We start from the raw sequence: 26349 nt of genomic DNA, 5'->3' as shown, positions 1-26349 counted from the left end.
CTGGACATGCGCTGGCTTGAGCAGCGCTTGAGCAGCGCAGGATTTTAATCCATGACGGCGTAGTGTGTTACTAATGGTTTTCTTTGAGACTGTGGTCCCAGCTCTCTTCAGGTCATTGATCAGGTCCTGCCGTGTAGTTCTGGGCTGATCCCTCACCTTCCTTGTGATCATTGATGCCCCACGAGGTGAGATCTTGCATGGAGCCCCAGACCGAGGGTGATTGACCGTCATCTTGAACTTCTTCCATTTTCTAATAATTGCGCCAACAGTTGCTGCCTTCTCACCAAGCTGCTTGCCTATTGTCCTGTAGCCCATCCCAGCCTTGTCCAGGTCTACAATTGTAACCTTGATGTCCTTACACAGCTCTCTGGTCTTGGCCATTGTGGAGAGGTTGGAGTCTGTTTGATTGAGTGTGTGTACAGGTGTCTTTTATACATGTAGGAGTTCAAACAGGTGCAGTTAATACAGGTAATGAGTGGAGAACAGGCTTCTTAAAGAACAACAACTAACAGGTCTGTGAGAGCCGGAATTCTTACTGGTTGGTAGGTGATCAAATACTTATGTCATGCAATAAAATGCAAATGAATTACTTAAAAATCATACAATGTAATTTTCTGGATTTTTGTTTTAGATTCCGTCTCTCACAGTTGAAGTGCACCTATGATAAAAATGACAGACCTCTACATGCTTTGTAAGTAGGAAAACCTGCAAAATCGGCAGTGTATCAAATACTTGTTCTCCACACTGCATGTGCTTTCTAGGAATAAGTGAGAATAATATAATAATACAAATTAAGTAACAGGTGGTACACTTATATAGCTTTGTATACAGTATCAAAAACATATGCGACTTCAGAATAAGGTGCTTTATTGGGCACATAACTACATTTGGAATGAAATAGACCCTGTAAAACATCCGACTTATGATGAATAAGGCACTTGCGCGGACTCTTCTGAAGTGCACTAGAATATACAATTGCATTTATAGCCAACAATAGACCCAATCTCCTCAGCCAGCCCTTTGTGATGACTTCAAAAACCGTTATAATTATTTATTTCTTTGCACAGTAGACGCAACCATGATTGTTGCAGTAGCATTTCTACACCAGGCCAGCAAAGTCCTAATCAACACTCCTTTACCTTAACCCGTCACCAGACGGTACCTACCCTTCACCAGCAATCCCTGACCTGTGACCTCTGACCCCCAATTTAAGGGTGTGACCTCCCCTATAGGTCAGCCATACTGGGCCATAGGGTGGTCGCTCCACACCGGCATGTTAGAGAGCTTTTCCTCTGTAGCGGGCTCAATGGGCCAGCCCCAGGCCTTGAAGAAAGGAGCCAGGTTCCTCTCGACCGCCAGGGAGAAGGTCTCAGCATACAGGTTCATCTTTCCCTGGTTGTCTTTGGGCACGTTCTGCATGGTATGGTAGGCAGCAAACACCTTCTTGAAGGCGTCCCAGCCAAACTGGTCCTGGAGCTGGTGGGAAGGAGGACAACGAAGAGAAACTGTTTACACAAACTCAACCCTAGATAAAGTAAAAACATTTTTTAGATGTTTTACTGTTGCATCTATGCTTTCCTGTCTAACTACACATGCCTTTTCACAAGCACTAATTGTAGGGTTTGTACACAACATACTCTGCAGCAGGGCGTACTATACAGTATACGTCACTACAATCTCATGTCACCTGCATGTAGGTCTCCAGTGCCACCCACATGTCCCAGCTGGCCAGATTCCTGCCCCCTTTAGCGTACCCCTCGGCACGGCTCTGTCGGTTGGCCAGCGCCATGTTGGGGTGGGCCTGATCCCGTTTCACCCCCAACACCTCCTCGTGCACGTACACTGACCACAGGTTACACGTGCACTCAGTGGTGTGCGAGGGGAACTCCCAGACTCCTCTCTGCTGGTTGTGACCCAGCTCGTGGATGGCTCCCCACAGGCCCGAGCTGCGGGCTGCCACAGGGTTCACCAGGTTTGGGGCGGAGGAGGATTGTATCATGATAGGGTAGCCTGCATGCATGAAACCTGTAGGGGGGGAAGGGAGAGAGGAAGGAGATGGTCTAATTAATGTCTGGATACTAACAGGGCAGAGGTTGTGCAGCCCACTGCTATACACTCTTTAAAATAAGGGTTCCAAACGGGTTCTGTGTCTGTCCCCATGGGAGAATACTTTTTGGTTCCACGTAGCTCTGTGGAAAGGGTTCTACATGGAAGCAAAAAGGGTTCTACCTGGAACCCTATGGGGACAGCCAAATAAATATTTTTTTCTCCTAAGAGTGTAGGTTACTTGCGTACAACACATTTTCTACAGCACAACAACTTACTCACTTAGAAACTGTATAGGTACTGTCCTACCTGACTCAAAATACATATACATTTTTTGGGGGGATATGTCTTTTCAGATAATCTCTCTTTTTCCTGTTCATATCCAGCAATGACACAATCCCTGGTTCCCTACCATAGTCAATTCCAGTCAAGACTGTTTGTCCATGCTAAGAAATAAGAGGGACAGACGCTGACCATGGGAAATCTGGACGTCGGCCACGAAGCGCTCCTTGCGTGGGAACTTGGCGGGGACGGCAGCCAGGTCAGCTATTCCCCTCATGATGTCATCCCAGAGAGCTGCCACCAGGTCAGGCCGATCCAGACCTCGGACCACGTCGGAGTGGACGGTCAGGATGATGTTCTCAAACTCCATCTCTGCCCAGGGGGACGGGGCAGTCCGCAGAACTGCCCAGTCTGCAGGCGTGGTCACCCCTAGAGACAGGAGAGAGGCAAGGGTTGGAGGAAAATACAGGATCATTTGACAGAATTGATCATTTTAATGAGGTGTTATGAGTGAGGTTTAGTGAGGTGCTGTGTGTGTCTTCATGATCAGTCAATCAATCTCATTTCAGCTTGGTATGCCAATTAGAGGTAACAGATAAGCCTAGCATAGGTGATCAACATACATTAAATGGCCTTCATGATGACTATTACCAGACACATCTTTGGGACAGTGTGATTTCCCACAATGATGAGTAGCACATTGCAAATCCATTCTCATAACAGCAGGGATTCAGCTTCAGTTTTAGTAACACAGCTGCAATGACAGTCTATCTGAGAGCATAGCTGTTCTCAGCTTAGTTCATCTCTGTATTCTACAGATGTTTCATACAGAACAAAGGCTGTGTCATTTCCCCTTTTAATCTGTGGCAGCCTTCATCATTGTACATTCTAAATGGCAACAGCGAGCAGGAAGCAACTCAATTATGTATTAGGAATACATGAATAGCAGATCAGAATACATGAATACAACTCCGAGAAATGAATAAAGATTTGATTCATTTACAAGAAATTGGGTACAAAAAGAGGTTAAAAGATATGAAATATTCTGCCTGGATGAAGTGAAAAGGTTCCCAGACAGATATATTGTAAATGAGTAAATGAGGGGGCTGGATGGAGTAATGGACTTTGTTCTCTTTATGGTGTATGTATCTTTTATTCACCTGGTATTTATCCACGTTAGTCTCATTGAAATACACTCTCTGTGAAACTTTCTATGAGGCACACACATATAATAAATGGCACACTTATAGTGCATTATAACACTTGCTATAAGTGATCATAACAACTCATGGGTTATATCAACTCATATTTGTAACACCCTTATAATACATCACTTGGATGCATTATAAGACCAAAGTGTAAAATGCATCATAGACTCCCACCTCTCCCACCCACTTACCAGTCTTGTAGTAGGGGGCCGGCACAGCCCCCTGAATAATGACCTCCACCCCCTCCACCTGAGTCTTAGGAGGGGCGATGAGATAGAGGAGACCGCCCCACAGGTTCCACACCTGCATCATCTCTGAGTCTATGGGGAAGCGCTCATGAACCACTGGCGCTCGCTTCAGCTCGTTCGAATTCCCAATGTTGTCAGTCTGACAGCCTATCTGGACCTGATGGTAACAGGGGCATCAGTCAATCAATCAATTCACAGTTCTTGAGGGCTTGATCTCAAAACAAATGAAACATTATTTGATTCAATAGAATTTATAATTATAAGACAAAACAAATAGCAGTATTGGATACCTTCCAGCCCTGGTTGACGATTTGTGGTGGCATGGCCATGTACGTCCTCATCCCAGGGGAAAGGAACAGACCAGTGCTGAGCCACTCCTCTCCGCCTAAGACAATGTTCAGTAGTGGTTATATTCAAACACAACAGAATACAATAGTGAGAGTAAGGTTAGAAACACGTATTACCACGCTAACCAATGAACTTGCATATAAGCAGAGTAGCTATTGTGAAAAGTATTTTTTCGCACCCGTTTTAGCTAAGCCATTACTCCTGGTGTGTTTCATATTGGTTCCCAAGACTAAACCATCTCCATTAGACCCATGATCCTCCATTTTAGAGCTCATGTCCCATAAGAGAGAATGAGAGACAACTAACCTGCTGTATTACAGTTGATCCTAACCCTGGCATTGGACAAGGCAGGCATCATGGGCTGGTCCTTGATCAGGTAAGGCAGTAGGGCGTCTGGGTCCTGGCACACCTTGTACACCTCCGCGCCTACACTGAGCAGCAGGTGGTCCTTGGCGCTTATCACCGGACAGCTGTGGCACACCTGGGGGATGCCCGCCTCCTTCAGCACGTCAGTGAGCATGGCCACCACCGAGGTGTACGAGGCACAATCGTGCGCCCGCATGTGCAGGTAATTGGCACAGTCGCCGCCGAGCTTCTTCAGACCGGCCTCCTCATGCTCCGTCAGCGCCTCGCCCTGGGTCACGTGACCGGCAAAGCGGCGTAGCAGGTGGCGGAAGTGGAAGCCCTCAGAGCAGGTCTGACCCGGGACTGGGGCCTTGTAGCAGCCTGCATCCAGAGTGTTCCCCAACAGGCTGAGGCCCATCTTGTTGAGGATGCGGTTGCCTGCGTACCCTGTCATGGCTTTGTGGCCCGGGTTGGCCTGGGCCCAGTACCAGGCGTGGCCCCCGATCAGTAGGCCCCCGCCCTCGGCCACAAAGTCCTGGATTTCGTCGGCCTGGGCGTCGCTGTAGGAGGTGCAGACATAGACGCTGAGCTCCTTCCTGAAGCCGCTCTTCTCACAGCGGAGGCCAGACTTGCTCAGCAGGGTGTGGGCGGCGCCGAGCTGGGGCAAGACACCTACCAAGGCGTTACGACCCTGATCTAACCAGCGCACGGCATTGAGCATGAAGGGGGACATCTGCTCTCGGCCCAAGTATCCCTCGTGGGTGACCACGATGACTCGGCCCTGACCGTAGTATGCCCCGGCCAGAAAGGCCCTGCCGTCCTTTGTGGTGCCAATGGGGAATGCCAGAGGGCCGTGTACCAGCACCTCTGAGCAAATAGCCCCGCCCTGGATATCAAACTCAGTCACGCCCTCCAGCAGGAACTCCAGGTCATCCTTGAAGTCCATGCTCATCCTAGGGAAAGAAGAGAGTGAAAGTGTAGGTATGATTTGACAACTTAAGACATAAAAATAGCTCAAATAAACAATTGATTAAACATGTATTTAACCAGGTGATTTCTGGAGTTAAATAAACTCCGCTTTCTTGTTTTGTTTTTTACACCTGGTTATAGGAGGTGGTGATTTGAGGCAGAAAATACCACCATGTATACATTTCCGTTTTACTACATTATCTCTATATTAATATGCCACCGCCTTTTTCTCTTCTCTCTATGAAGTGCCAAATACTTACGCCATAGCCAGCCAGCTGGAAGGGATCTGTGGAGGCACAGGGAGAGTACCCAGCTCCCCAGGGTGCTCCGAGAAGTAGATGCCAGCCACGCTGGACACCTTGTTCCCAGGGAAACCCAGCAGGGTGTTCTGTTTGGGTCCCTCGGCCCAGCTACACGCCTGGCCAGCCATCAGCAGCCCACCTCCCGCCTTCAGGAACTCTACCAGCTCCTTCACCTCTGGGCCCACGCAGTACGCATCTGTCACATACACTCCCAGGCCCTCGCAGAAGCCCCCTACCTTGGGTTGGAGGCTGGAGTAGCTCAGATTGTCGGCCACGGCCTTACAGCTCTGGTGGACGCCCACGGTCGTGCTGTCACAGGACGAGCCTGTCAGCCAGGTCAGCGCATTCTCCACCAGGGCAGGAAATGCAGTGAGGTAACCCTCGTGACCCAGCACCACCACCCGGCCTCGGCCGTAGAATGAGGCAGCCATCAGGACCTGGCCACAGGCGTTCATGGCCAGTGGGAAGGCTTGGTCGCCGATCAGTACTAAGTCGCTGGGTATGTTTGGCCCGTTGAGGTCCAGCTCCTTGACCCCCCTCATCACGGCAGTGTAGGCCTCCTCACGTAACATGCTGCTTTGGGTCATGGCTTAGTCTGTGGGCTGACGATCCTATTGGTGGTGGAGAAAAAAAGGATTTTAAATGACAGATATGTTTAAAACAGTATAAGTACTGGAGGTTGACAATCCAGTCCATGTACAACTCTTTTCAAACTGTTGCTAGGAAATAAAATAAAAATAAAATAAAATTTTACTCTGCGGTAATCTCTACAACAAAAGCATCATAAATAGTTCAGAACAAACAACGGCATCTGTAAAACCTACCTAGAAACAAAGGAAAACCAACAGCTGAAGATCAGTGTCAAGCCAAAAATGGAGTTCAGAGCAAGCAGAGCAGCAAGCTGTGTTACATTCTACTGAGCAAACCTGGGGCACAGTCTGAATGAAGGGAAGAAAGAGATCATCACATCAGCAAAACAAGTTAAAGGAGCAGGGAGGGTCATGTGTGTGGCCAATGACTGGCCACTGTGACCTGAGCAGACAGGGCAGGGGAAAGGCAGGCATCTGTCAACAGTGAGTCTGTATGAATACAGTGTGCTCACATGGGTGGAGTCAGCCAATTACCAGAAGGGTTGCCTAATACATCAGACTGAAACTAAGTCGCCCTAAAAAAGAAGCCAGAATGATGAATACAATGATATTTAAACTGACTTTCCCAGATGTCCGTGGTGTTGGTCCTTTTGATGATAGGAAGTGAAGATAAGATGTCCATAGGAAAGTATTATTAACCTGACTTTTTGGGGCACCGGTTTGGCTCTGTCGGCTTGTATTTCCAGTATGTATTTTTAATCTCTGATGCATTGCCCTGCCCTGCCCCTTCTCCCTCACTAACTTTAAGCATCAACTATCAGAGCAGCTCACAGATCACTGCACCTGTACATAGCCCATCTGTAAATAGCCCAGCCAACTACCTCATCCCCATATTGTTAATTATTTATTTTTGCTCCTTTGCACCCAAGTATTTCTACTTGCACATTCATCCTCTGCACATCTATCACTCCAGTGTTTATTTTCTAAATTGTAATTACTTCGCCACTTCGGCCTATTTATTGCCTTACCTCCCTAATCTTACCTCATTTGCACACGCTGTACATAGATTTTTTTCCTATTGTCAAATCAAATCAAATTTTATTTGTCACATACACATGGTTAGCATGTTAATGCGAGTGTAGCGAAATGCTTGTGCATCTAGTTCCGACAATGCAGTAATAACCAACAAGTAATCTAACTAACAATTCCAAAACTACTGTCTTATACACAGTGTAAGGGGATAAAGAATATGTACATAAGGATATATGAATGAGTGATGGTACAGAGCAGCATAGGCAGATACAGTAGATGGTATCGAGTACAGTATATACATGAGGTGAGTATGTAAACAAAGTGGCATAGTTAAAGTGGCTAGTGATACATGTATTACATAAGGATGCAGTTGATGATATAGAGTACAGTATATACGTATGCATACGAGATGAATAATGTAGGGTAAGTAACATTATATAAGGTAGCATTGTTTAAAGTGGCTAGTGATATATTTACATCATTTCCCATCAATTCCCATTATTAAAGTGGCTGGAGTTGAGTCAGTGACAGTGTCAGTGTGTTGGCAGCAGCCACTCAATGTTAGTGGTGGCTGTTTAACAGTCTGATGGCCTTGAGATAGAAGCTGTTTTTCAGTCGGTCCCACTCTCGGTCCCAGCTTTGATGCACCTGTACTGACCTCGCCTTCTGGATGATAGCGGGGTGAACAGGCAGTGGCTCGGGTGGTTGATGTCCTTGATGATCTTTATGGCCTTCCTGTAACATCGGGTGGTGTAGGTGTCCTGGAGGGCAGGTAGTTTGCCCCCGGTGATGCGTTGTGCAGACCTCACTACCCTCTACCCTCATACTTATTGGGGTTGAGTAAGTTTTAACAAAACATACAACTCCATGCACAATGAGTACTTTTAACAAACAAAACACCTTTACTGGAAAAACTGCAGATGTAAGCTTTGTATCTGCACATTTCTTCCTGTATTTTTTTTTTTTTTTTTTGTCAAATATTTGGTGGAAATTGTTCAAAGTACTCACTGTGCATATAATTGTGTGGTTTGTTAAACTTTTTTTTTTATACATAAAGTGAAAATCGGAGTATCATTTTAATTCCATTAGTATGGAATTGCCAAACGAACTCCATTAACCTGAACTATCTCTTGAAAACCCTTCTCCGCATGTAACGTTAGGGTTTTCAGCAGTTAATGAAAAAAAAGATAAACTCCTACAGTAAGTGTTGCACAGATCTGCGAGCTGTGTGCCTCTAATTGTCAAACTACACTTCCTCCCAAGTTTCGCTTGATTTATGCACAGGTGTTCAGAGCGAGCTAGATAGCTAATTAGCACAGATGGCAGCCTATGTCTTCTGTAAACAAGCGATGTAACATGGAGATAGGGCCTTGTGGGAACACTAACCATATTAAGGAGTGCAGTAATTTAATGTACCCTTTGTTCAACAGAAGACACTATGTCAATATGTGCTAAAGCAGTCCCGATTAGAAGATACTATGTCAATATGTGCTAAAGCAGTTAGCGTCTTTGAATTGGGTAAACCTCGGCTAGTCAGATGTCTGTTTCGACAAACCGGTTTTTCGGCAGGCAGGTATTCTAATAGCACTTCTGAGACTGACTCCACCCATGCGAGCAGTCTTATTGAGGAAAACGAATAGAGGGTATGATGGCAGTGATAAAACATGGGAAAAACAAGCCCACTAGGTTCGGAACCATATATGAGAAGGATGTTTCTAAACGAAAGTGTTTTTGTCACAACCTTTTAAAGTGTTCTGCTTATTTCTCTACAATATTCCATACTTCCTCTTGTGTAGTTGTGTACTGAAAATAACGAGTACACTTTTGAATGACCGATGTGGATGTATTCACCACGCAAAGCTTGGCTTTGGCCCATGCATGACTACATGCATACATGGCTAGCTAGTAGCTAGCGTTTAATTTATAACGCTACATTAGTTATAATCGCTCTTGACTTCAGTCAAATTTGGCATGGTTAATTCACGTTACAGCCATTTTAAAATTACATGTTACGGACACCCTTACGTTATTTGTTGTTCACTACTGTCTCTTGTCTTTGCAGATGCAGCAGTGCACAGTAGTCAGTGCATCCGGAGTTTGTGTCCCACTAGCCGATGGCCCGAGCCGTGATCCTAGGTCGTGGTCCAGAGACTGGAGTTGTTGACAAGAAGTGCTCCCGAAACCAGGGTAAAAGGACTAGCTAGTTAACGTTAGATACCAATAGGTATCAATGGCTATGTTCGGATTATTTCTATTTCCTCCCAAGGAGTGCGCACTTGTTCACTTTCCTTCATGGATTTTTAAAGGAATGGTATATGGAAACTTCCTCTAGCCCTTGCTTACACCAATGCAAAGCTTTTAAATGTGAGAAGAGTAGTGAATGAGTGTAGGCTTCAGGAGAAAGGACAGATTATTGGGATGCATATTTCTGTCGCATCATTTTAAATGGGTGTCTAGTGGGATTACTCAAGCCGGCTATCTAAACTGCATAACTATATAAAATGTTTCATATTCCTTCTAGCGAAGCTGGTGGCCTGTTATGCAGACAAGGAGGTACTTGTAACACAGGTATGAAATTATTACATTGTGCCTGTTGATGAGGCCAACACTCTAATCTTAGTTAAACACTCAACACTACTGCTTAACCTGTCTGTAATTGCTGTCAAAGTAACAATAGTTTTCCTCTTCGGCTTGGTCCAAACTCCTTCCTTGGGCAGCGAGAGTCTTGGTAGAGGCCAGTCTGGCCGACTGACCCATGACAGCACCCTCTACCTGGTCAACCAGAGCCACCCCTTCAGAGTGTAGTTCTCTACTTCCAACGAAACCTCCTCATCCCCTGCCCAGAAGGGGAAGGCTGTAGAAAGGTTAAAAGTGTTGGATAAGACAAAAGGAGGAATGAACAACAGAGTTTCAGAGCACAGGTCTCAAACGCAGTATCCAATACTTTTTTGCTTCCTCTCCCGAGAAGGTATGAGAACACGTTTATCTTTAAAGGAGAAAATGGCATGCATTTTAATTTGTCTAGCAATATTTTGAGTAACCAAGAGGACTGAACGTATCACTTCAACTGTTCAAAATACACCATGTTTTCACAATGCCAACCTCAATTTACTTTAAGTTTTATTTGACCATACCATGATTGCATTTTTGTTTTTGATGCAGGCATCCAAGAGGCCACGCAGTTCCTAGAAGGACCCGCGGGAGAAGCGTCGGAGGACTGAGGGCTCAGACAGTGGGGGCGAGGATGAGGCTGAGAAGCTTGCTGAGGAGAAGCTCTGACAGCTCCAAGAGATATCAGTGAGGGCTTCAGGGGCCATCAGAGATGGTTTCCAGCAGCAAGCATCAGCCTCAGCATGTTCTCAAAGCCACTGGCAACAGATTGGAAACCTCATGCTCTACACAGCTGCTGGCATCACTGGAAGCACCAAGGTTAGAGGTAACTCTGTACAACTAAATAGTTGATTCAAGCCAATTAATCTTTGTTATGTTTGAATGAGATGCTTTATTTATTGTCCATCCAATGATTACATTTTGTAGGCCTACATTTGAGCACTTTGGACCAAGCAGTACAAACACATTTACTTTTAGTAATTTATTTTTAAAGTCGACCCATCTTTCTTCTTGGCCCAGACATTCTTCTGTTCTGTCAAGTCCTGGCTTTGCATACGACCTCCTCTCCCTTTGCTTGGTCTATCGCTCTCTCCTCATCCCTCTTCTTCATCTCTTGACTTTCCCTTCCCTTTATTTGTTCTCTTATCTCCTTCACATGATTCTCTTTCCTGAGATCCAGCCCAGACAGGCCAGCTTATTAAATAAAGGCTACAAGGTAGTGGCAAACATAAATGTATTGTCAAGCACGGACACTGCAAAGCTGTTTTATGAGACCTGCTTCTTACATGCTGACCATACCGCTCGCGTTGCAAAATAAATGTACACATACATGTTATTCAATCATTGCACCCATACTGCTCGTGCGCGCCAACGAGCGTCTGCGTTGCCAAGCACTAAAATAGAAGTCAGTTCTATTTATGACGCTGAACGCGGTGCAAGTCCTGCCTCTCCTATATCCTCATTGGTTTATAGAAGCAGATACCCACGTGCCATCTCCTCATTGGTTATACCCACGTGGGTGATTGAAAGATGAACTGAGGTCGGTCAGCCGGTTGTAGTAATACACCTTATTATGAAAGTTTGATGCCAATCGCCATATAAAGTCCAAAGAAGAAAAGGCCTGGAAGGAGGAGAGATGACTAGAAACGATACGGTTGACCTTTTTATGTGTCGATTAATTGTCAGAGTTGAGGACCTTGTGCATTTCAGGTAAAATAACAACTCAACGTTTATATCCCAGGACAAATTAGCTAGCAACTGCAAGCAAGCTAGCTAAATTGCCATCAATGTTTAATGCTTGGTTCTGAGTTTGTTTTGAAATTTCAACCTGTGTGTCGTGATCGCATTTGGTGTTGGGGGACAAAATCAATTTGCGCACGTTTGTGCACGCGGATGTACACACGCGTCCAGTTTGGGCATGGTGTTATGCATCCTTTTAATGGTCATTTGTGTCTAGATGAATAGCTAACAATGTCCCTGTTGCCTCTCCCAGGTTGTGTTCGTCACCATTCAGATGGGTATCTCTATGGGGAAACTGAAACCTGAGGATTTCAAGTCTAAAGTGGAGACCATTCTGAAGACATTACAGTTCCCCGTACAGGTTAGTCAAGAAACATTTAAACACAAAAATGAAGCTTGGAAGCAGATACACTGTGTTGTATTTATGTGTTTGTCCGTGTTTTATCATGTGTAATTCAGATGTTGACACCTCAAACAGTGTGTGTCTCATGTCTTTGTGGTGTCTGGTTCTGGGATGTACAGGAAGTCAGTGATGGGGATGTGGGAGCACCTTTGTGAGAAGGTGAGACCAGAAAACATGCCTCATATCAGACATTGTGAATAGGGATTAAAGGGAGGCTATGATTGTATCCTTCTACAAAAGACCCCAACACGGGTGTGTCGCAAAAGGTTCACAATACCAACTCCCTTTGGCACTGTCGAGTTGTGCTTGTCATCCACTTAGACCACATTACCCTGGTGAGTCATGACATAGACCAGTCACTGCTTCAACATTTACTCTACCTTTTAGTCATTCATCAGACTCTCTTATCCAGAGCAACTTACAGTAATGAGTGGGTACATTTTCATACTTCAACAAGCGTATGGTGCGGGAAATAAATGGAATAGAATAGAAATATCAGATTAGAATACAATAGAAATATTAGGATAGAAAAGTACTTTAATTTGTCCATATGCTTCCAGGAATTTGAATATGATAAAAATCAATGGCGACAAATCAGCAGACAAAGTGTTCTGTGTCCACTGACTGTATGAAAGGTGATTCTCGCTATGTTGTAGATACACTTTATGACCCGGTGTTGTACAGGCATGCATTGCACATCTTAATAGTGCCTGATTGTCTCTCTCGACTAGTTTGCTCTGAATCTTGAGCTGCAGTTCCAAACTCCAGAGTTCTTCCTGGTGCTGGAAGAGCGCCCCCTTCAGTCTTCCTCCATTTGATCCTGTGAGTAACCTGGTGAATATCAGTGGTATTCTGTCTGCACAGAATACGTATCTGGAACTTGTTAAGCCTCTGTATGAGTCTCTCTCTCCAGAGGAAACGTGACTCCAACGCCCGTCTGTATGACCTGCCCAGTGCCTACATCACCTCCACCAAGCAGGAAGTCATCGTTGCCGTGGGTTTCCCTGCTGGCAAGTGGACGTGTATTCCTTTTTCTTTCTCTTCCTCACTTTTTACTGACAACTATCTGCCTTTTTTTTTATCTAGCCGGGAAATCAACCTTTTTCCACACACACATCGTCCCCAAAGATCACGTGCACGTGAACAGGGTGAGTGGATCAGTGCGCTGTTGGATCTCTTAACACCCACACACACCCATCTACACACACTGACCTGACATGTGTTTGTCAGGACATCCTGGGCTCGTAGCGGAGCTCTGTATCGGTCTGTGAGCGGGCTCTGATGGAGGGCCGCAGCGTGGTGGAGGATAACACCAATAACACCTGCCTCTGTGCTCCTACTAGTGTGTGGAGCACTTTTGGTTTGTAATTCATGAACAACCTAAACCACGTACATAGCAGATGGTGGTAAATCTGCTACATCCATGAACCTAACCCTCCAGGTATGATGCCGTCAGCCAGAGTTTGGGCGTGTCCTGTTGCTGCTTCAACTTCTCTGCCTCCCTGGAGCAGGCCAAGCACAACAACAGAGTAGGTCTCTCTCTATCTACGGAACTGCGTATACCAGACTACACATGATTCATTCTAGTAGAGTAGAAGGTAATGTGAACTTGGGACCTGATCGCCCACACAGTATAGCCCAATCTGGAACTTAAACTACAACCATCTGGTTCAATGTCCACTTCTTAAACCTTATAAAGTACAGGCCATGGGAGACACCCAGTTCAATATAGGCTCTGAGGTGCTGCCCTGATGCATAGTGTTGTTCATTATTGGGCTCTTCCTGTGCTTTACAGTTCCGTGAGATGGCCCCCTCACCGCTAAGCACCTCAAAGTCAATGGCATGATCTTCCACAGTCACAAGTAAGTGACATTGGATATTATCAAGTGACTTCACAGCATCACATTCTCAAAGTAGGGATTCACTGGCCTCCACATTGGGTTGAAAAGATCAGAGCACACTAATATACCAAATATGTCTTTATGAATTTTATGGTTTACACAGCCAGCCCAATTCTGATCTTTTGCCCAATAATTAGCAAAAGGGCTGATCTGATTGGTCAAAAGACCAATTAGTAGAAAAATATCAGAATTGGGTTGCCTGTATAAACGCAGCATATACATATGTCATGTAAAATAAATGCATGTCCGAAGGTATTTGCCCACTCTGAACAGACTTTTTCTCTCCACACAGGAAGACGTTTGTGGCGCCCAGTCTATCGGAAGGTTTTTCAGAAATCCTGCAAGTTAATTTTGTCCCAACCTTTACAGACAATCAATAAGAGGCCCTCTTCAGGCAGTTCTCTGAAGGCTGATTGGGTGGCTGGCATTCAAACGCTATTCTAATCTAAGATTTGTCAGAATGTTATTGGTGCAGAGTAATTTCAGGAAAATAATCTAGCCGTTGTACCCTGTGGCTGTATGTAGACAAACTATTTAGTTACCTGCTGCTAATCAACAAATCACTGTTATTACACTACATACATTTGAAGGTACAGATGTTTTAACTAAATGTAACCACAGCAGACAGCATTTTTGTTTGATTTGCTTGAGTGTCATATTTTCTTGTCAGATATACAGTACTTGTTTCCAGAAAGCCTAAAAAGTAAAAAACCATGAGCAATGTTTAATTCATTTTATATTTTAATAGATTGTTATTAATTTGATTCATTTTACAATGGGTCCTATTCTGTAAAGTAGGGAAACGGAAAGGCATCTTTATCTGCTATTAAGCCACCTTCCTATATTGGCACTACTAAATCAATATTTTAAGCTTTTTGTGAGAATCCAAGTTGAAACTCAGTCGTCCATAGGTAGAAACTCCAGCTCCGTCCCCAGGTGCTGTTTTAACCATGGCAGCAAATGGAAGACACTAATGTGGAAGTCCCTTGCATCAGGAGGGGGCCTGTCACTACTGTCTTGTGGCTCACACACGTTCTTGGTGCCCCAGCTCACTACTCCCACCTGCAGGATAGATGGAATAGAACCGCGGGTGTGGATTAATTCCTACAGTTGAAGTAGGAAGTTTATGTACACCTTAGCCAAATACATTTAAACTCAGCTTTTCACATTTCCTGACATTTAATTATATTAAAAATTCCCTGTCTCAGGTCAGTTAGGATCACCACTTTATTTTAAGAAGGTGACATGTCAGAATAATAGTAGCGAGAATGATTTATTTAGGCTTTTATTTCTTTAATCATATTCCCAGTGGCTCAGAAGTTTACATACACTCAATTAGTATTTGGTAGCATTGCCTTTAAATTGTTTAACTTGGGTCAAACGTTTCAGGGAGCCTCCCACAAGCTTCCCACAGTAAGTTAGGTTAATTTTGGCCCATTCCTCCTGACAGAGCTGGTGTAACTGAGTCAGGTTTGTAGGCCTCCTTGCTTGCACATGCTTTTTCAATTCTGCCCATTTTCTATATGATTGAGGTCAGGGCTTTGTGATGACCACTCCAATACCTTGACTTTGTTGTCCTTAAGTCATTTTGCCACAACTTTGGAAGTATGCTTGGGGACATTGTCCATTTGGAAGACCCATTTGTAACCAAGCTTTAACTTCCTGACTGATGTCTTGAGATGTTGCTTTAATATATCCACATCATTTTCCATCCTCATGGTGCCATCTATTTTGTGAAGTGCACCAGTCCCCCCTGCAGCAAAGCACCCCCACAACATGATGCTGCCACCCCCTGTGCTTCATGGTTGCGATGGTGTTCTTCGGCTTGCAAGCCTCCCACTTTTTCCTCCAAACATAACGATGGTCATTATGGCCAAACAGTTCTGTTTTTGTTTCATCAGATCAGAAGACATTTCTCCAAAAAGTAAGATCTTTGTCCCCATGTGAAGTTGCAAACCGTAGTCTGGCTTTTTTATGGCGGTTTTGGAGCACTGGATCTTCCTTGATGAGTGGCCTTTCAGGTTATGTCGATATAGGACTCCTTTTACTGTGGATATAGATACTTTTGTACCTGTTTCCTCCAGCATCTTCACCTTGTGAAGATTGATTTGCACTTTTCGCACCAAGTACGTTCATATCTAGGAGACAGAACGTGTCTCCTTCCTGAGCGGTATGACTGCTGCATGGTCCCATGGTGTTTATACTTGCGTACAATTGTTTGTACAGATGAACGTGGTATCTTCAGGCGTTTGGACATTTCTCCCAAGGATGAGCCAGACTTGTGGAGGTCTACAATTTTTTGGGGGCAGATATTTTTTGATTCTCCCATGATGTCAAACAAAGAGGCACTGAGTTTGAAGGTAGGCCTTGAAATACATCCACAGGTACACCTCCAATTGACTCAAATGATGTCAATTAGCCTATCAGAAGCTTCTAAAGCCATGACATCATTTTCTGGAATTTTCCAAGCTGTTTAAAGGCACAGTCAACTTCGTGCATGTAAACTTCTGACCCACTGGAATTGTTATACAACGAATTATAAGTGAAATAATCTGTAAACAATTGTTGGAAAAAGGACTTGTGTCATGCACAAAGTAGATGTCCTAACCGACTTGCCAGAACTATAGTTTGTTAGCAAGAAATTTGTGGAGTGTTTGAAAAACGAGTTTTAATGACTCCAACCTAAGTGTATGTCAACTTCAACTGTATATGCCTGGTCATTGAATAGAGTCATACAAAAAGTACACTTAGCTTGGCCTAATGAACCAAACACCAGATACTGGTACGTAGTTCTATATGCTAGTATGAAGTATGCTTATCATGGAGAAGATTTAGTGGAAGGGGTGTTTCTCACTTGAAAATACCGCAGTCTGTTAAGAAGGAACAGAGCGCCTCCAGAGTCACCTGTCAGGAAAAGTTGGATCATATCACACATGAGAATAACAAAGGTTTATCCTATTATTTGTATATTAATTAATGTATGTGTTCCCGAGTTGTATAGTGTGACTTCCCATGCTGTCTAATCCTACAAACATACCTTTGCAAGTTACTGCATCTATATGATCGGCAGATCCGCCCGAGCACAGAAACCTGTCTGGCACGTATTCATTCAGAGTTGCATCGTGAGGAGTTAGAAGTGTGTTCTCAGCCTGTTTAATACAGTCAGGCCTCTGCAAATAGGAACATCAAACAATGGTTCTACCAATTAACACCGCGCCCTTCATACGACACCCTTCACAAACATGCACATCAATTAGACATAATTTGCAGGCATACATGCAGACAAACTCTTATTCACAAAGTACATTTGTAGAACTTCACTCCTCATACACGAATGGTAGTAAATGCAGAGCCAACGATAGAGATTATATTGTAGAAGGCCTGTGGATTTGACCTATGACCTTTCTGAATGTGTGTTTGGTTGTTGAGCACCAGTAACCTTACTCCCTGTATGAATGTGTGTTTGGTTGTTGAGTACCACTAACCTTACTTCCTGTATGAATGTGTGTTTGGTTGTTGAGTACCACTAACCTTAAACCCTGTATGAATGTGTGTTTGGTTGTTGAGTACCACTAACCTTACTTCCTGTATGAATGTGTGTTTGGTTGTTGAGTACCACTAACCTTAAACCCTGTATGAATGTGTGTTTGGTTGTTGAGTACCACTAACCTTACTTCCTGTATGAATGTGTGTTTGGTTGTTGAGTACCACTAACCTTAAACCCTGTATGAATGTGTGTTTGGTTGTTGAGTACCACTAACCTTACTTCCTGTATGAATGTGTGTTTGGTTGTTGAGTACCACTAACCTTACTCCCTGTATGAATGTGTGTTTGGTTGTTGAGTACCACTAACCTTAAACCCTGTATGAATGTGTGTTTGGTTGTTGAGTACCACTAACCTTACTCCCTGTATGAATGTGTGTTTGCTTGCGTTTTGCATCCTTGACTGAAGCCCCCTTGTTGATGAAGTAGGCTCTGGTCTCCTCCATGGGTAGCAGGGCTTTCTCTGCAGACACACGCTCCATTAACCGGTTATTATACACTCACCAATGTATATTTTATTCCACCTCTCATTAATGAGCTGTTCTCGCCCACAGGACTGCCACTGACTGGATGGTTTTGTTTGGTACTGGATGTGGCTCACCAGGGGTGGCAGGTAGCCTAGTGGTTAGAGAGCTGGGCCAGTAACCGAAAGGTTGCTGGTTCAGAATCCCCGAGCTGACAAAGTAAAAAATCTGTCATTCTACCCCTAAACAAGGCAGTTAACCCACTGTTCCCCGGTAGGCCGTCATTATAAATAAGAATATGTTCTTAATTGACTGCCTGTTAAATAAAAATAAAGGCACCAACGATCACACCACGCTCAGTCACTTAGGTCACTTGTTTTGCCCATTCTAACATCCATTCAAACAGTAACTGGATGCCAGTCTGCCTCGTGACTCACTGTCTGAGTCATCCATTTTCATGAACTGGGTGGTGTACCTAATAAACTGGCCAGTGAGTTGGGCTTGTCAAGCTAAAAAAAAAAAAGAAGGATTGCACTCTGCTTGTTCAGGAGGAGTAGTAATCATCTTACCGTGTCGTTCACAGGTGGAGTTGGGACTCATCTTCATGGCTCGGTTGGCAGGCTTGGTACACGGCAAGCAGATGGGCCTGTAGAGAACACATACCAGATAAACAACTCAGGGAGGTACAGGAAGTCATGTAGTTACACAAGAATAGAGTGAAATAAAGTACTCATATGTTAATATTGTAACAATGTCATTGCTGGTGAATGATTTGACCAAGTAGATGGAATCGTGGTGGTTTGGAATGAGAACCATTTACAAGGGAATGATTTCATGAGCTAGTGTTGCTGCTCAAACCCACCTCGCCGTCCATGACAGCTTGATTGTTTCAACCTTGACCAGAGCAATGTCGTAGTCATAGAACTCTTTCACCTTCTTGTGGCTGAGTCCGTTAACGTTGTACTGTGGGTGCGAGATCACCAACAGCACCTTTGCTGCCTTATTTCCTCCATAACCTGGGGGACATTGGCATGAGGTTGATCCTTACTAGTAAGCGTTACTTGGGGATGAAAGGTAGAATAGACATCACCTATTTAATCATCAGTAGTCTCTGCTATTTATCACCCGCGTTATAGATTGGTATTTCTAAATGGGCAGACGACACACTGCCAAATGACCCATGAACATTTTGAGGTCAATGCAGAGACCTATGTGCAAATTAGGTAGGCTACTGACCATGCTTCACAGTCACTTTCTCTTGGTCCACTTTCCCCTCAAATCTGATGGCAGAAAAGCAGTGAGCTGCGGTCAGGATCCAGTTCTGGGTCACGATGGATCCCTGGCAGGTCTCAGACTTAACGCCAGTCTGTAGAGGGATGAATAGAGTAGATTGGGTTTACTGTACCTTCCTTGGTACTGTATTGAGTTGTCTTTGATAGTGTGTATTGTGTACAGTCTTCTATGTTCTGTTAAATGAGGCTTACTGTGATGACATTGACATGCCACGGCCTGGTATAGGCTTTCTTGGTGGGCCCAAACACCTCCTGATTCTCTGACACATCTTCCTGTGCCACCCCACACATGGTCACACTTTTATCACCTAGAAATAAATGCATCCTCACTATTGCATTTGACTTCATTCTGCATGGTTCCGACATTCTATTGCTAAACATACTACATACAACGACTTTGATACAGAATTTGTACCAGGAAATTATCAAATGCATTTGTTGCATCTAAATCTAATGATGACGCCATGACAACCCACTGATCATGCTGTTGAACACTTCTCCCAGCTGTTTGTAGTCTTTCAGAATGAACAGGTGCTTCTCATGTCTCTTTCTAGAGGCAATCAGATTCAGCTCGTTCTTATTCACGTTGTCCCCAACACCAAACACGTAGACATCTGCGTAAAATACACACACACACACACACAATCTGAGTAGATATTTATAAAGTCTTGAGTGAAGCATCATAGAGCTGTACGGTTGTCAGTGTGGCTCCCTGTGCAACTGACCTAGCAACTTGTCTTCAGTGTGGCTCCCTGTGTAACTGACCTAGCAGCTTGTCTTCAGTGTGGCTCCCTGTGTAACTGACTTAGCAGCTTGTCTTCAGTGTGGCTCCCTGTGTAACTGACCTAGCAGCTTATCTTCAGTGTGGCTCCCTGTGTAACTGACCTAGCAGCTTGTCTTCAGTGTGGCTCACTGTGTAACTGACCTAGCAGCTTGTCTTCAGTGTGGCTCCCTGTGTAACTGACCTAGCAGCTTGTCTTCAGTGTGGCTCACTGTGTAACTGACCTAGCAGCTTGTCTTCAGTGTGGCTCCCTGTGTAACTGACCTAGCAGCTTGTCTTCAGTGTGGCTCCCTGTGTAACTGACCTAGCAGCTTATCTTCAGTGTGGCTCCCTGTGTAACTGACCTAGCAGCTTGTCTTCAGTGTGGCTCCCTGTGTAACTGACCTAGCAGCTTGTCTTCAGTGTGGCTCCCTGTGTAACTGACCTAGCAGCTTGTCTTCGGTGTGGTCGAGAGCCGAGGTGCTGTATCCAAGCAGGGAGCGGATCTTAGCCAGGACAGCCAGGGGACTACCCCCTGTGTTGGAGTACCCTACGGGGCAGAGAGAATACACATGGATGCCTCTCTCCTCTCCCTACACAATGAACATTCTATTGAAAAAGTCCTTGAGTAGGTTGAACCCTCCCTACAATGTACCATCTGTTTCAATGAGGATGACGTTCTGCGTCTCACTGAATCGGGTCTCGTTCCTCTCTCTCAGGATGGCCATGCGTTCATACACACGATACAGAGCAGCGTACAGGTTGGTGCCAGTCTTGTTCCCGTGGCCTGTAGGTGACAGGTAATTGTATCAAACCACATCAGGCACTCTACGCTAATCAGTCATGTATGCTAATCAGTCACGCACACCTCAACAATTGTCAACTGCTAAAGTATATATTTTCCTGTACAGTGTCATAGCTTCACAAAGTGCAGAAAGGGAGAGGTGCTGACATACTTCGGTGATCAAACGCTGCCAGTCTCTTTAGGACACTCCTTACGTTGCTCCTGACATGCTCATCATTGCTGGACACAATGTCCACAATATCTTTGGCCTGGCTGGCGTAGGAGATCACCTGGAAATTCAGCTCAATCTCGTAGCTGTCGAGCTGAGAGAGAAACCTGTTATTTAGACTTCTTTCAGCGGCTTACCATAGAATAGTGTGTTGTTTACCATCTGTGAGAAGTTTTTTAAGTTCTGAGGATTCTCAGGGCTGATTTTGCAGGCACAGAAATGAATCTCCATTGAAAGTGCTTTTTCAGTCTAGGACTAGGCTTAATCTGCATCCTCAATGTTTGTGGGGACATAAATTAAAGTAAGACCTTGCGTATGAGGTCAGCAATGGCGCCCCTGGCCAGGTTAAAGTGGGTCTTGGAGATGCTGCCTGAGGTATCCATCAGGATGAACACGTTCATACGACCATCAGCCACCCGCAGGGTCCTACCAAAGGTGACTCCTGGAACGCAGGGACAAGATAGGGGGTGTAATGATCTCAGCTTAAAGTAACACATATGACACACCGAGTATACACAGAAACAGCATACTCACAAATGCAAGCACGTACACACTATAATGGATCACCTTTGTTTTTCTTTATGAACTCAGGTGACAGAACATCCATGACTCCAGACAGAGAGCCTCCCATAGCCTCTGCCACTGCACTGGGGGAGTCAAAGGCATACTGGGCTGTTTTGAGACAGATAATAGCATATTAGCATATGCAGAACTTTGACTCTGTAAATAACATTGGATTGAAGTGTACATAGAAAAAGGTAGCATGTAGGTATGGCCATAATGTTGCAGAAATGTATTAGTCTAGCGTAGCCTGGTCCAGTCAAGGCACTGACTCTGGCATCGTGTCTCTGAGCCGCTCCACTCCCTGGACTCCAGACAGACCCTCTCGGCTGAGCCCAACAGGTCCAGACCCATCTGGCAGCGGTACTGGACCTTCTCCCCTTTCCGGAAGCGGCCCTCGGACCTCAGGGCACCCGGGGGCACACCTGGGTTCTTACAGTCATCAGCTGAAATGAGAAGATTTTGTATGAGCCATGACACATGCACTAATCAAGACTAACTTAAATAATAAGATCCAAACACCTTTATTTGACTGATCCGGTGGTAAATCATGGAACAAGAAACGCTAAGGTTGTGGGATCAAGTCCCGCAGGGGTCACGTGTCGGTGTACTAAAATGCTTGTCCTCACTGTAATGTAAGTTGCTTTCCATAAAGGCCTGCTAAATGGCATATATTATTATATTATATAGTACTGCAAAAAGCATATGCAGAGGGTTATAATGCATAATATGAATAGCACCATATAAAGCGCCATATAATGCATAATATGAAAAGCGCCATTCATCTCTGTACCTGTCAATTCAAAAAGCTTCTTATATCTAAGTATCATACCGAAGTAAGTGGGGCTCTATGCACGCCTGTATGCACTTGAACACAATTGGTGCAGCCAGCTCTCAACTAATAAATGCCCTCTCACACCAACCAGACCTCTGTAAGAGTGGGCATTGGCCTGAATGCACACAATATCAATATCAACGGTAGTTACAACTTTACCACTATGACAGAGTCCAAAATGGCAGCCTATTCCCTAAATAGTGCAAGGGGCCCTGGTCAAAAGTAGTGCACTATAAAGAGAATAAGGTGGCATTTGGGATGCACCCTATGTCTTCAGTGTAAAGGATGTGTTTATGTCAATAGAGTGGTAGTGCTTAGTCAGGATCGTTTACGTCCGGCCACAGGGTATATAGTGATTAGTACATCATGCCCAGCAGTTTCATACAGGAAATCTGAGTGTTGAATCAGCTGATAGCCTCGGCTGATATTGAACCAATTAGATGAATCACACTATCTTAATATGGCGGTCTATTTAGTATACCAGGTTTGCACAAAAATTCTCTATGCGCTTCTGTTTTTGGTGACATGCACATTTTTTTTTTTATTCATTTAACCTTTATTTAACTAGTCAAGTCAGTTAAGAACAAATTCTTACTTACAATAACGGCCTAGGAAGAGTGGGTTAACTGCCTTGTTCAAGGGCAGAACGACAGATGTTTACCTAGTCAGCTCGGGGATTCGATCTAGCATGCTGTAACATGCACTACTCGCCATGCGTGTGTGCTTTCTGCTTTCGCACCCCAGCCTCCACCTGTTGAGGCTCTGCTTTTGTTTCGGTCAGGGGGATCGGTATAGGTACATTGTTCACTGCCTGTTATTAATATATCTTACATGATTTATGCTCTGGCAGTGAGCTACCCAGAAGGAGCAGGGCCTAATGCCAAGACTATTGTACATGTATTGTAATCTTCTAATAAATGGTTAAACGAATACGTGGCGTTTCCTGTCTGAACTTAGCTAAGGTAAAGTCCACTCTCTTTGGCACAGTTTTATGAATCAATACTGAGATTTTTTTGCACACAAGTTCTTTGCACCAAATATTACCTCTACCTTAATGTTTTACTTCTGATATGAATCCTCGTTCTACCACTTAATATATTGTGCACCGTACGGAGCAACACATGCTGAAGCTTACTTTACCTGGCATGTTGTACAAGGGTGAGTGCTTCTCACCTTGGCTATCACACACTGGGATGGTGCCTGTCCAGTCTCCTAGAGAGGTGCAGTTCCTCTGAGCCGACCCAGACAGGCTGAAGCCACTGTGGCAGGAGAAACTCTGGCTCTCCCCTGGCTTCAACCACTGTTCCCTGGGCCAGAACTCACCATGGTCCAATTGGAGCTGGCCTGGACACATTATCTCTGTGAGAGAGAAAGAGAGAGCGAGAGAGGGGGAGAAACACATTGTGTGAGAGAAAGAGATGGAGAGACAGAGGAGAATACAGCAGTAGTTTATCAGATACTAACTCATCACCTTCCTCCTTCTGTATCCCCGGAAACACTACCTTTACAGGAGGCTCGCGACACTCGTCTGCCATCGGCCAGTCTCATGGAGGACCACTCCCCATCGGCGCTGCACACCCGTTGGCTGACGGGGTACGGGTAGTGTCCTGCCTTACAGTGATAGGTCAGCACGCTGCCCTCGGTACCTGCCTGAGAGTAGGACACGTTGCCGCCTCTGATCTTCTCAGCGATGGAACAGTTCTGGGGCTGTTCATCCTCATAGTCCCCGTATTCTTCCCCCTGCATCCACACTGAAATACAGGCAGACATATGACTGAAATCCAGACATATTCCTGAAATGCAGACATAATACTGAAATACAGACATATTCCTGAAATGCAGACATATTCCTGAAATGCAGACATAATACTGAAATACAGACATATTCCTGAAATGCAGACATAATACTGAAATGCAGACATATTCCTGAAATGCAGACATAATACTGAAATACAGACATATTCCTGAAATGCAGACATAATACTGAAATACAGACATATTCCTGAAATGCAGACATAATACTGAAATGCAGACATAATACTGAAATGCAGAAGTATTCCTGACATACAGACATAATACTGAAATACAGACATATAACTGAAATTCAGTCACAAATTACTGAAATACAGGCACATTACTGAAATGCAGCCACATTACTGAAATACAGTCACATATTACTGAAATACAGTCACTTTGATGTTTTAAGTAGAAATTGTGCACCAATATTGAATTGTAAAAGCCTGTTATATTAAATGAAGTGTGATTTAATATAGACCACATGGAGAATTCACTAAGTCAGATTTATTATATGAATAAAGACTTGATAATATGCCATTTTGACATGTCCCTCCGTGAATCCTTTACATCTGTCCTTCATTTTAAGGTCAACCCTGTGACGTATGGTGAAACATTAAACATATAATAGTCAAATCATGTAAAAGCAGGTGAGCTGGTTTCTTTCTGGAAATTCTCTGGTGTTTTGTGGCGGAAAGCTGAGTGGATCGAGCACAACACATCTACCCTGTTACCCATAGATAGGCTAGATATTGTTGAGCCATTTTTTATTTTTTTTTGTGAAGCTTGCGTTCTGTTGCACACAACAAGCTTCCTTTCCCATTGTCACGAGGGGATTTTTATTGATTTATTTTACCTTTATTTAGTTAAGAACAAATTCTTATTTTCAATGACGGCCTAGGAACAGTGGGTTAACTGCCTGTTCAGGGGCAGAACGACAGATTTGTACCTTGTCAGCTCGGGGGTTTGAACTCGCAACCTTCCGGTTACTAGTCCAACGCTCTAACCACTAGGCTACCCTGCCGCCCCAGGACTGTTTTATGATGAAATCGCCAACCCTGTAACGGTCAACTTTATTTGGCACTTAATAGGCACTTACTATTATGATTTTATTAATTTAACATCTTCAGATGGGATTTTTTATGTCAGAATGTTAAAAATAGTTGTAATCAAACGTGTTTTAATTTGTTTTGTTTTTTAACAAAGTTACACTTCTAAAAAGGCTCCTTGTTGGTGGAACGACCCACACACATTTCTGAAATACATATGTACATATGACTGAAATACAGACACATTACTGAAATACAGACATGACTGACATACAGACACATGTCTGACGGAAATTCAACATTTTACTGAGATACAAACACATTACTGAGAGATCGTGAACGGTGTTGTTGGTTACGGTAACTTCTGACTTGTGCATCTCCCTGACCATCTCAGTACTCACCCTCTTTGACAGAGCTGAAGGAGAAGGCCGCACACAACAACAGAGTGACAGCATGCATGACAAGTATGTGCTTACTCCTTTCCGTCTCTGTTGGTGTCTGACTTAAAATATATGTCTACAAACGATGTAGTTCTCTTGTTTGATGAGTGACTATCCATTAACGAACCACAGCAAACACAAAAGCATGGATTGTGTCACGTTTTCCCAGAACTGGGTGATTTCACTTTACATTTAGGATTCATAAAACACTATTATCCATGTGTTGGTATCTTTATTTGAACTATAATATCTTACTTTGAGACTAAAATAGCCTGTAATATTTAGAAATTGTTGCATCATCTACTGAGTCAGTAATAAAGGGGATGACCATCAGTGAGAATCAGAAATGAGAAACAGAAACTTAAATCTGAGATCAAATCCTTTTAACCCAGTTCCACTACAGGGTTCCAACTTCACTCCAAGTTAGGGCCATGTTGCCAATACACTGTATGATTTGTAAATGACACAGTTTTTGCTTGCCATTGTTTGTGTGTGTGTAGTGTGTGAGAAACGTTTTAGGAGATTAGGTGATCATTATGCGTATTATAGAGAATTTACTCTGAGCGCCCCCCAC

General features: G+C 44.1%; 2 protein-coding genes and 1 pseudogene across 4 annotated transcripts; 1 reads left to right on the top strand and 2 right to left on the bottom strand.

Moving 5' to 3' along the window:
• Nucleotides 1-850: 850 nt before the first annotated feature.
• Nucleotides 851-9752, bottom strand: LOC110507560 (TRPM8 channel-associated factor homolog). 2 transcript variants are annotated; one of them, XM_021587625.3, is made up of 9 exons: nt 9396-9752; nt 6573-6686; nt 5707-6359; nt 4439-5430; nt 4075-4169; nt 3728-3941; nt 2521-2757; nt 1688-2025; nt 851-1476 (listed from the first exon to the last, which is right to left on the bottom strand). In XM_021587625.3, exons 3-9 carry the CDS (start codon nt 6333-6335, stop codon nt 1234-1236), a joined length of 2748 nt encoding a protein of 915 aa, XP_021443300.2. In that variant the 5' UTR covers nt 6336-6359; nt 6573-6686; nt 9396-9752; the 3' UTR covers nt 851-1233. The 2 variants fall into 2 exon arrangements, with proteins under 2 accessions (XP_021443300.2, XP_090080624.1); XM_090224498.1 differs by lacking the exon at nt 9396-9752 and having other exon boundaries at nt 6573-6833.
• On the top strand, nt 9485-14649 carry LOC110507073 (bifunctional polynucleotide phosphatase/kinase-like; annotated as a pseudogene). Its single transcript, XR_016492419.1, has 9 exons — nt 9485-9557; nt 9892-9923; nt 9972-10338; nt 10533-10799; nt 11974-13271; nt 13354-13465; nt 13565-13652; nt 13919-13985; nt 14317-14649. The product of XR_016492419.1 is annotated as a bifunctional polynucleotide phosphatase/kinase-like (transcript).
• A 107-nt stretch (nt 14650-14756) lies between these two features.
• On the bottom strand, nt 14757-25835 carry si:ch1073-280e3.1 (complement factor B/C2-B). The gene is given in 18 exon segments (NM_001124201.1): nt 14757-15086; nt 16879-16928; nt 17062-17194; nt 17924-18030; nt 18601-18677; nt 18894-19047; nt 19268-19397; nt 19516-19631; nt 19800-19937; nt 20529-20633; nt 20739-20870; nt 21040-21190; nt 21405-21538; nt 21664-21768; nt 21930-22103; nt 23666-23851; nt 23995-24243; nt 25737-25835. Coding segments are annotated over 18 exon segments (2364 nt in total). The 5' UTR covers nt 25795-25835; the 3' UTR covers nt 14757-14921.
• Nucleotides 25836-26349: the final 514 nt, after the last annotated feature.

The sequence above is a fragment of the Oncorhynchus mykiss genome, chromosome 27 (genome assembly GCF_057628025.1).
Source record: "Oncorhynchus mykiss isolate SJ-2025 chromosome 27, ASM5762802v1, whole genome shotgun sequence".
Classification (NCBI taxonomy): domain Eukaryota; kingdom Metazoa; phylum Chordata; class Actinopteri; order Salmoniformes; family Salmonidae; genus Oncorhynchus; species Oncorhynchus mykiss.
Note: the sequence above shows the minus strand (reverse complement) of the source record. Positions and strands in the feature narration are given on the sequence as shown.